The 11,827-nt window shown below is 35.1% G+C and overlaps 1 protein-coding gene and 1 long non-coding RNA gene across 2 annotated transcripts; one reads left to right on the top strand and one right to left on the bottom strand.

Annotated features, from left to right (window-relative positions):
• Window positions 1-833: 833 nt before the first annotated feature.
• LOC140137522 (uncharacterized) lies at window positions 834-4,589 on the top strand. The gene is made up of 2 exons (XR_011856857.1): window positions 834-3,369; window positions 3,734-4,589. It is a non-coding gene; the product is annotated as an uncharacterized lncRNA (long non-coding RNA).
• A 1,937-nt stretch (window positions 4,590-6,526) lies between these two features.
• On the bottom strand, window positions 6,527-8,497 carry LOC140138364 (sepiapterin reductase-like). The gene has a single exon (XM_072160272.1). It carries the CDS (start codon window positions 8,478-8,480, stop codon window positions 7,686-7,688), a length of 795 nt encoding a protein of 264 aa, XP_072016373.1. The 5' UTR covers window positions 8,481-8,497; the 3' UTR covers window positions 6,527-7,685.
• Window positions 8,498-11,827: the final 3,330 nt, after the last annotated feature.

Below are 11,827 nucleotides of genomic sequence, written 5' to 3'. Positions count from 1 at the left end.
CACCATTTCCTGTTTCCTGGTATTTTGTATAGACTGTATAAAAAATAGAGATAGGCTATGATTTAGGACAAAAGGTGTAGCCTGGTATATGCTACAGTAACAAGATTAAAGCAAGGCCTGTTGCCCATTTATTTTCACCCTTTGAGTCCTGTCAAGTAATAAACTGACCCTGTACTTATTTTGAGCACAATACATTGTAGGTGTGTAGTAAATGGAAATGTAAACTGGCCTCAAAAAGAAACTTATAATTTTTCACAAGGTCATATCTTAAAATCCTCTCCATAAAAATGAACAAAAATTGCACACAGGATTACTTCAATACTCTTCTCTAAACACATGTCAGTAACCAAGCAGTTGTCCAACTGACACAACAGCAAAATGCACTGACATGGAACACCTTCCTGGACCAAAATTCACAACCCAACAGATTTCTTTGGCTGGGTTCCAATTATTCGCCTGTACATGAACAAAAATTACACACAGGATAACTTCAATACTCTACTCTAAACACATGTCAGCATCCAAGCAGTTGTCCAACTGACACAACAGTAAAATGCACTGACAAGGAAACAGCTTCCGGGACCACATTCACAGGCGAATAATTGGAACCAAACAAAAGAAATCTGTTGGGCTGTGAATTTTGGTCCAGGAAGGTGTTCCATGTCAGTGCATTTTGCTGTTGTGTCAGTTGGACAACTGCTTGGTTACTGACATGTGTTTAGAGTAGAGTATTGAAGTAATCCTGTGTGCAATTTTTGTTCATTTTATGGAGAGGATTTTAAGATAGGACCTTGTGAAAAATTATAAGTTTCTTTTTGAGGCCAGTTTATAAATGAAATAGTGGTAATTTTCGCACAATTTATTTTCACACTTTTTGCATTTCAGAAAGTTACAGTGAAAAATAAACAATACACAAATATTCCTTTTATGTGTATAATTCAATAGAATCACAAATTTAGAAACAAGTGAAACCGCTCAAAATTAGCAAAGCGCGAAAAATTACGCTTTCAAAAATTTTCACAGTACTAAGACTTGTGTTACATTTGTGGCAATATTTATGAACATTTACAATGTAGACATATTAAAGGTTTGTATGCACAGAACAAGTTAGAGCTGGGTTAACTTTACCCCAGGTCTAAAACTATGGACAAGTCCTACGGAGAAGTTTGTTTACATACTCTAAATTATTGTAGATCAGCAAATTTATACATGTAGCTTTAAAATATTAAATGACTGCCGTTTATCTTTTGGATTTTGTTGGCAATAAAGGAGGAAAAGAAAAGGGTAAAAGATATCTCCTAGTCTAACTGCCTTGGTTAGACAAGGTCTAATGTTTAATCTAACTTCTTTTGTGCATACAGACTTTGGTGTATATTAATCAGATTTTCTTATTATACTTACTGTACAAAGATATTTGTTGGTTGGATGGATTACCTGCATCAGTCCAATGCCATACATGTTAGTGGTGTGATCAAGCAAAATCAGACGGAAGTCGGACATTACATGTTCAATTTTCAGTTTCAGGAATGTCAGCAGCATTTGCAATGCTACATTTTGCAGAAAACCCCATTGAATTTGGACAACCAGTTCAAAAGATGTGAGCAGTTAAAGAGTTTCCAACACACTAGGAAACAAAAGGAAATACTTCCTTTTTGTTTGGCTATAACTCAAAATCAATATTTCCGACTTCCGACTGATTTTGCTTGATCACATCACATATTATTTTAACATAGAAGATTAAGAAACATTTCAACAAATGGTCAAAATGTTCAGTGTCATTTTGCTAAATAAATGGCTTTTTGTTTTATTACTTTACTTTACTACTGATTAAAATAAATGGCTTTTGTTTTATTACTTGACATTACTACTGATTAAAAGACACACTTAGTGATATCTTGCAAAACTGGCTAGAATATGTGACACAATCTGGTCCATGGGGGCCAAAGGCGGCAAATTTGAAACTGAGATAAAGGCAAAAATATGGAGTAAAAAACAATAAAATACATAAGAAAATACATATCACAAAACCTCATAACTTTAGAACCAGTATGCTAGACCTTTGGTGTTTTCAGTATATGATACTGATAGCCTAATATTACTACAAGGTAATAAGTATAGTAACTCAATTTGCAAAATTGCCTCCTTTGGCCCCCATGGAGCAGATCATGTCATATATTAAGTGTCAAAATAAAAGTTGCTTTCTGGGCTATTTCGGTTAAAATCCATACACCCCCTATGAAAGACATGACCTTAATCTTCCACAGAGGGGGTGCAGATTTCAAATGGAGTCTCCAATTCAGGTATCCTCACTTGAGTTCACACTCCCTGTGTGGAAGACTAAGGTCATATCTTCCATAGGTGTATGGATTTAAACTGGAATAGACCAAAGTCAGTAATTGCAGTGCTTGCCACATCACATTCATGTATAAGGAAGCCAGGAAATAAAAACATACTCAAAGAACTTTATCTTTAAGGTGCTTAATTTATATATTGTTCTTCCTCTTTTGTTTCCCTTTATTTCTTTATAATAAAACAATGTATATATCCTGGTTTGATACACAGTGATACATGTTACAATTTGTACATAAATTCAAAAATTTAAACAAAATTATTTTTTTGACAAATCATATGTACATAAAAGAATTACATATTAAAACAGGGGTACTATATTGTATATACTGGAGTAAATGATTGTACTAGTATACATGCAATACTACGACTGTAGTTGGCTTTTGTAATACAGAAATGGTGTCCAGAAAATAACTATCTAACTTTCTACATGTCCACTCCATTTTCTACTTGTGACACAATCTGGTCCATGGAAGCTAAAGGCTTGAGATTCAGGCAAAAATAAAAAAAAAAAAAAAAATACATAAGAAAATAAACATCACAAAACTTCAGAACTAAGTATGCTAGACCTTAATGTTTTCAGTATATGATAGTCTAATGTTTGTATTTAGGTAATAATTATAGTTATGCAATTTTTTAAAATGCCTCCTTTGGCCCCGATGGAGCAGATCTGTGACTGTGGTTGTTTTTACGTAAAGAAATTTTGAGAAGAGATTTATGTGTACCTGTTGCATAAAAATTTTCATGTAAATTTTATGAAAAGTGCATTATCTAATAGAAATGAATAATATGATATAAATTTCTATTATTGCTTTGTACGGCCGAGTTTCGTTAAGAAGTGTTACAGTTAATGGGATAAAGTACCTTATTGGGCTATTCAATTGAAATCCATACACCCCCTAATCCCCCCTATGGAAGACATGACCTTAACCTCCCACACAGGGAGTGTCAATTTAAAATGGGGCTACCTGATTGCGTGACTCCGTTTGAAATCTACACACCACAGTGTGTGTGCTTAAGGTAAAGCCAAGAATTTTCTGCTTTACAAATGCTAAATTCCGCTTTTCTCCACTTTGTAATTTTAGCACATTTCGGACATAATAAACTTTCACAAGAATCTTGTGACGATCATTGCGATTTGCAAAGTTGGGATGGGTGATTGGGTATCATGGCTGCAATGGGAGGTAGGACAGGCGTTGTACGGTAAATCTGTGACGGATTTTACTTTATTTTGATGAATTTCGAAGACCCATTTCATTTTTTTTCCCTTTTTCTAGGTCATTTTTGCTTATATTTTTATTTTTTTCTCAGAAATGCGTTTTCCGCTTTACCTCCGAATTCGCGGAATTTCCGCAACGCGGAAAATTCTTGGCTTTAGCTTAAGGTCATGTCATCCCAGGGGGTGTATGGATTTTAATTGAAATAGCCCATTTAGGAACAACATGGTTTCTTTACATGGCAAACACAAAATGACCTTTATAATATTTTTGATCATATAAATGTATAGCCACAAATCACTTTGTCATCATAGCAGAGATTTACAAAATCAGTAATTTTACAATTTGCTTTTTGAATTTTTTGAAATATGGTTTTTAAACAACTTTCCTTCAACATTTATTTCAAAATTGCATTGCTGGGTAGGAAAAACCTCCTATGTGTCATTGGCCCCTGAACATGTTTAAAAGCAAAACCTCCTATATGTATGTAACCTGTAGGCAGTTTAAACATGTTCAGGGGCCACAAGCACATACATGTAAGAGGTTTTCCTGCCCAACAATTTGTGTGAGAGAACCAGAGAGGATTTGATGGCATTATATTTTATATAACAGTGAGTACTGTGTGCAACTCGAACACATTATCATGCATTGAGCTATTCCACTTCAAATCCATACACCCCCTATGGAAGACATGACCTTTATCTCCCACACAAGGGTTGTAAATTCCAAATGGAGTCACACATTCAGAAAGCTTCATTTGAAATTCACACTCCCTGTGAGGAACATTGAGGTCACATCTTCCATGGGGTGTATGGATTTCAACTGGAACAGCCCGTAATTGTACTGTATTGACTTGGTAATATAAATAATAACAGCATTTTTGTAATAGGTCATATCCACCTATGGTGAAGGTGCTCAAGGCATTGAAATATAATGAGATGTATTGTACACAGATTTGTGATTTTGTGCTTGTAAATATTGTTTAAATTTATATTAAAAGCTAATAAAATGGTTTTAAAAATATTACATATTTGACATTTACTCTGTATTTAGTTCATGTCTGATGTTCTTTGTTACTATTTTCCATACACATCTCAACTGATTTTTTTTATACATTGACAAATAAACTATGTAGGCCTACATGTGATGAGTTCCGATGCAAAAAACAATATGCATCCATTTTCTCAGTTTCAGTTCAGAAAATAATAAGATGTGTGCTACTTTTGATCATATCTTCACAACTTTCACTTGGAATTGTTTAAGGGGTACTACACCCTGCCCAATTTTGTACCTATTTTTGCATTTTTCACAAAAATTATAGCACATTGGTGACAAGTAAGATGTATATTATAGGGGCAAGGACTACAACTACTGTACTGAAAATTCAGCAACTCAAAGCAAGTAGTTATTGATTTATTGATCAGATATTGGTTTTCCCTCATTTTTGACTGTAACTCCGCAACTGTTGTCTGTGCTGAAACAAAATTTCCATTGTAGTAGTTGTAGTCCTTGCCCCTATAATATACATATCTTACTTGTCCCCAATGCGCTATATTTTTTAAGAAAAATGCAAAAATGGGCACAAAATTGGGCAGGGGTGCCAATTTAAAGCCAGCATTATATGGCATGGCATATGTGGTGGTTTTAAAGTTTGAAAATGGTGCATGGTGTTAAATAATTTTTTGCATCTGAATTCTTATACCTGATGGGGTCCATTTCACCCAACTTTACGAACCTTTGTAACTCTTGGAGTCAATTGTAACTTAATATGATTGATACCCTTTGAAACCCTTTGTAAGTAATAGGGATTTACTACGGGGACCCTTCTTAAAGTTGCATCCAATGAAAGGGTATTCGTAACTTACAGATGGCTACTTGAGTTACAAAGGATGAAAAGTTTAGTGAAATGGATCCCTGATTGTTGATCACTGCAAAAAAAACAAACAAAAAAAACAACAACATTAAATCCAACAATTTCAATGTATACACTGCAAAAAAAACCCATTAAAACAACAATTTAAAATGCATACACTCCATGGATGATCAATGTGATAGTAAATTGCTGTAACCATTGACGAGAGTGTACTTCCACAATGCTGACAAGGTGCAACTCACAATGGCGAAATTAACAACACCATGCTCCACAAAAGTACGCTCTGGTTAAAAGTTTACAGGAAAATAATGTAATTACCACTTTTGTAGACACAGTAATACAGTAATAAGTTGACCACTTAAATTGTACTTCCCTTTTTTTTTACTTACATTTTTTATCTGTGGGACGAGCTTTTTGACAAAAATAGACCACAGTTTCATCTCTCAAGGAGGTTTCATTGTTGTCAAGATGAAGACTTTTATTGTAATTTTACAATCAAGAACACCTCCTCCCCCCCTCTCGGAGTGAATAAATAAAAATATTTCGTTCAAGTCACCTTCCAGAATGTGATGGAATGCTCCGACTTGAATACAAAATATGCACATGCATCACCGCAACATGTAGGTCTGTATTTACTATCTGAATATACACATATTTTTGCTCAGATCTTGGTTTAAGGGATCTGGAATGAGCGTTTTAAGCGTTTCGACAGTATTTTTTGTGGGACATGAGAACACATCAGACATATCGAATTGCATTCTGAATATGCAGAATGTCTTTCTGATATCAAATAATTTTATTTTTTGAAATTCACGATATAATACAAATTTTATGACAAATTATTAAAATTTGATATTTTTCACATTTTTGATATATAACAGTCCTCGAAGTAAATTTTATAAATCTATTGATATATTCTTAAAGTGTATGTAGCTGGGAGGAAAAGCCGACGATCAATTGAAAATTTTGACCTTTCATATTGAAGATATGGATTTTTTCCCAAAAAGACCTATTTTTTTTTTTTTTTTTAAAAAAAAATCCATATCTTCAATTCGAAAGGTCAAAATTTTCAATTGATTGTCGGCATTTCATCCCACTTACATACACTTCAAGTATAAATCATCAGATTTATAAAGTTTACTTCGAGTATTGTTAAATATTAAAAATATCAATTTTTAATGATTTGTCATAAAATGTGTATTACATTGCGAATTTCAAACAAATCTAAATTATTTGATACCAGAAGGACATTATCCGTATTCAGAATGCAATTCGATATGTCTGATGTGCTCTAATGTCCCACAATAAATACTGTCCAAACGCTCATACCCCATCCCTTAATGATAGACACAGAAATATACAAATAATTAAAAGTATTATTAAAATTGACCACTTTATGCCCATATATGATGAATGAATAGTTAAAAAATATAATCATTCAAAAAGATAAAACAAACTTTGATCTCGGGAATGCTTGTTAAAATCAGATAAATTAAATTTGTATGATTTATTTATACAAAAAGTAAATAAAAACAATTGTTGATTACCCCTACCAGGGTCAAATGGAGTCACAAAGTTAAACTAAGCATGCTGAGCTGAAACTATATAGGCCTGCTTGTGTCAGATGCTAAGTCTAATAGGTTAGTCCAGTTGAAATCCACACCCCCTATGGAAGTCATGACCTTAATCTCCCACACAGGGGGTGTGAATTTCAAATGGAGTTACTTGAATGGGTCTATCCATTTGAAATCTACACTCCCTGTGCCAGAGATAAGGGTTGTATGGATTTCAACTTAAGGTCACAGTGGTGAACATGTGAAATTTCCAGTACAAAAGAGCCCTGTCACATTTCCTTACATTTCTCAAATTAAAATATTCAAATATAAATATGTGTTTACTGTTTAGGCAAACATAAGCAAAAACCATAATCATATAATATATTTTGTCCATGTTTCACAAAACACATTTTTTTTTTCAAATTGTTTTTACAGATTTGGAAACAGTTTAGTGTATTCCCAACTTAATTCAGTTTGAATACATAGCCCTGTCACATTTTTTACATTTCTCAAATAAAAATATTTAAATATAAATCTGTGTTTACTGTTTAGGCAAACATAAGCAAAAAATATTCATATAACATAGTTTGTTCATGTTTCACCAAACATGTTTTTTCAAATTGTTTTCACCCTAAAACACCATATTTGGAAACAATTTGATGTTTCCCAACTTGATTCAGTTTGAATACATTATTTTTTGACATCAAAATAATCTACATGATCTCCAGATTTGAACTCGTCTTTTTCTATGACGTGCATGAGCATCTCACACGTTTGATCACACGTCAAAACCATGTTACTATCTCTTGCATCTCTCATCATCTGCCTCGTATCCGCATCGGCCGAATCCTCCGTGCACTTGGTGATCATTATTGTGCGCACCGGTCCCGGGGCCCAATTTAACACCCGTACATCCTGTTCCTCTTCAGCCACAACTTTGAAGACCATGTCTCTGCCAGCTTTAGTTGTACAGTACAAGCCCCAGCTTTTGACAGGCTGAATGGCAGCTAATGAAGATATGTTGATGACGGTACGACGAAGGCTATCAGATTTCTGGAAGGTGTTCAGAAACTTTGGCGTCAACACAAATGCTGAGGTGACATTAAGGAGCATTTCTTTTTGTATATCAACTGCATTATTCAGATCTCTGATATAGACCAAGTCACCTAAACTACCAGCACATTGAACAATAATGGCATGCTGGAATGTGTCTGGCGTAACACTGTCAAAACACTCTGCAGCTACTTTTGCTATGGTTTCCTGATTGCCAAGGTCTCCAACAACACACCTGACTTCAACATTGGGAGCTTTGGTAACTATCTGTGCCTTTGTTTCATCCAAGTTGGTGCCATTTCGAGCTGTGAGCACCATAACAGAATTGGAGCCAAATTTGGGTGCTAGATGAAGAGCTACCGCTTGACCGATCCCTTGACTTGCTCCTGTTACTACACAAAATGTGGATGATCCAAAAACCGACAAAGACATCTTGAAAGTTTTTTTCAAATCTAAAAAGAGAGAGAAAAAAAGAAACATAGTCAATTTGATATCTTAGTCACTTTAAAAGGGACATACACAGATTTTTGGAATTTTAGAATGTTTCCAAAAAAAATTTTCACGGTGCCCTACTTACAGGTAAAAGGGATACTTCATGATCCACAGCCTCATCCCCCACTTACTCAAAAAAAGTTTTTAATCAGAAATTAGGACTACAGAAAGAAGCATGGCCGATGCTCAGACGGATTGCGGATGACGGGAGTCTCAAGTGATGGGAGCGCCAACTATACAACAAGATAAAAAAGTCACCCTAAATCCCTGAAGCCCCAAAATTCTAGTTTCCTATGAACAGAATGGTTTGTATAACATATGTAGTTTATAGAAAAGTGTGGCTTGGTTGTTGTAACCGACATAGGCGTAGATCCCGGGGGGATGGGGGGATTTACCCCCCCCCCCCAATATTTTGCCAGGGGGATGGTCCATACAATCACCCCCCCCCCAATGTTGACGCCTGATAATGGGTTTCTGACCAAATTAATCTCATATTTGCACATTTTAGCCCCCAAAGTGCAAATTTTCGCGCGCTTCGCGAACATTTAATCTACTTTTACACCATATTTCATCAGTTTAGCTTCAAAATAGCACAAATTTTCGCGCGCATTTATATCATAAACTAATTTTGTCGCCAAAGGGTGCTGGATTGACTATACTTCAAGATTTTTTTTTCCAACTTCATCCCCCCAATGTCAAAAAGAAATATACGCCACTGGTAACCGATTGTTAAGTTTAAAAGTAGTATACTACCAACTTTTGTTCGATCATACCAATGGTGATCTATTCTAAATTCCAAGATGGTGACCGTGGGGCGACCACAGATATGACAAATGTAAGCAATGGGAATAAATGTTTCTACAAATCAAAATAATCTCATGCATCGTCAAAATAAATTATTATCCATTCCATTATATGGTACCCCCTCACTTTCTCAAGTGCCATGGCTCAAATAATCATGGGTCAAAAATGAACAATTGTACTAGTCGGCAAATAATAAATAATTCTGTCACAATATGCCACTGTTTGACAGTGTCTCATGCTAAGCAATTCCAAAAAGTTGACAGCCCTGGAAAAAGGCCTTAATAAATGGTTTTCATATCGGCCTATTTGGTATAAAATTTACAAAATTTCTTGCCTGTTTGTATTTTGTACCGCACAACTCTAGATCCCATTTGTATGCACGCCTTGCACGGGGATGAAACAGCGCACTCACTACATTCCTAGCGAGTAGATTTTCGTGCAATATTTTGCCTATTTACATGTTTGTACCTTCCCATTTATATCCTCACATGAACCTGTAGCATATATATCCAGCGAGGTAAAAAATAGTTTTTGGGGCCTCTGATCGTCACAATAAAACACTTTTTCAGGACACAATTTTCTGTGAATTCCCTGATATTTTGTTTACTCGTTGTTATCGATGTCATTTTTGGTCTCGGACACAGACTGCAATGTGGCTCAATCATGAACAGGTCACAAACATACATTGACGACAGAAACCGGCTGGGAAGGAGATGAGTCATCTCATCACACATGTCTTAAGGGGGTACTACACCCCTCGATAAATTTGTGTCTATTTTTACATTTTCTCAAAAACTAATAACACAGTGGTAACAAAGGTTATGTATATTATAGGGCAAGGAATCCAATTACTACACTGGAATTTCAGTGACCCAAGACAAGCGGTTTGTTATTTATGATAAGAAATAAGGTACCGCTAGGATGTACTCTCGTTTCCTATCATATATACTGAACCTCTTGTCTTGAGTCACTGAAATTTCGTGTAGTAATTGGATTCCTTGCCCCAATAATATACATAACTTTTGTTACCAGTGTGTTATTATTTTTGAGAAAAATGCAAAAACAGTCACAAATATACCACAGGGGTGTAGTACCCCCTTAACTGCAATGAGCAGTATTAATTTCTTGCGTTTCATTGGTGAACATGCTTGATCAGACATAGCCTGAATAGGGGATCACTGGCTCAGAAATTATCTTTTAGTATCAGAAATTCCATGTTTAATTTACTTGAATGCATCATGTTAGACAAGGTAGAAAAGCAATTGCCACATGTGACATGTCATTATCCCTCTGGTTATATCAGATACCGCAAAACCACACTATCAGAAGAAATCGGGAAGCACTGTAATAAATGACTGGCGGCTGGTGGCAAGAATTTTTGGACAACATACGACGAAGTTCACTAAGGGTGAATTGTTGTTAGGAAAACAAAAACGACTTGTAAAGTGTAAAGAAGTCTACTACTTCATCAAAAGGTCAAGTCATCTGTGATAATAAAAATGGCGAAATTGCGACATGAACTGGCAAGAACTGCAACGTTGGACAAAATCCCTTAGCAAAATGCTAAGTCTCAATTTTGATCACTTTGCTACACAATTTTGGAAATTTGTACAAATTTTATGCCATAGACCTATCCAGTGAAGTGTGCAAATGTAACAAAAATCAAGTAGTGCAAGCTGATAATGCTACACATAAAAAATGTCTTGCGTTCAACGCTGAAGAACTGATGTGAAAATGACTATGCCCTGGGGAATAGTTCAGTTTTTACGTAATTCTTAAAAAGGAGGGCATAGCTAAAAGTAATTCAATGACTGCACTTTTAACCAATCAGATGACAGGAATCTATATGAGGTATAAAACCTATCATTCATCCCCCGCATCATATTCATATTCATATTCATTCATATTCATATTTTATTATCAAAAGGTGACCCGAAGGTCAAATTACATGATAAATTTACAAAGATAAAAACAACAAACATTCAAAAATATTTTTTTAAAGAATAACATCTATAAATCACATAAAATGGTATAAAATTTCATTTACAGAAACAATATTGCACTTTTAAAATAGTATCATTAAATATTAATAAATAAAAAGAAAAGGAAAGAAACACATATTGCAAAATACACTTCAGAAAAGGGGGTGATTGCACGGCCACTGTGCATGCAGGATACAATGAGCACATGAATAAAAAAGAAAAATTACACATTACTTGTTTTATAGCAGGTCCACAAAGTATGGTATGGGACTATTTTGGAAGCGAGAGGTTCTGAACCGCAGTTGGGTAAATTTATGCGCATTGCGAAGGTTGCGACCATGAGCACTTTGTCTAGATGGAGGAAGAAGATCTTTGGTACGGTCTGATTCGGCAAGCCCTTCGGCTAACCTTCGACAATGATCTTCTCTTCTGTCTGACAAGCGCTCAAGGTCGCAAGCTTGCACCGCCTCAGCATATGAGGTAAATCTCTGTCCTAAAATG

This window comes from Amphiura filiformis, chromosome 17, assembly GCF_039555335.1.
Source record: "Amphiura filiformis chromosome 17, Afil_fr2py, whole genome shotgun sequence".
Classification (NCBI taxonomy): domain Eukaryota; kingdom Metazoa; phylum Echinodermata; class Ophiuroidea; order Amphilepidida; family Amphiuridae; genus Amphiura; species Amphiura filiformis.
Note: the sequence above shows the minus strand (reverse complement) of the source record. Positions and strands in the feature narration are given on the sequence as shown.

Coding starts and splice junctions, on each gene's coding strand:
- LOC140138364 (XM_072160272.1), bottom strand. CDS start 8,480: ATGTCTTTGTCGGTTTTTGGATCATCCACATTTTGTGTAGTAACAGGA.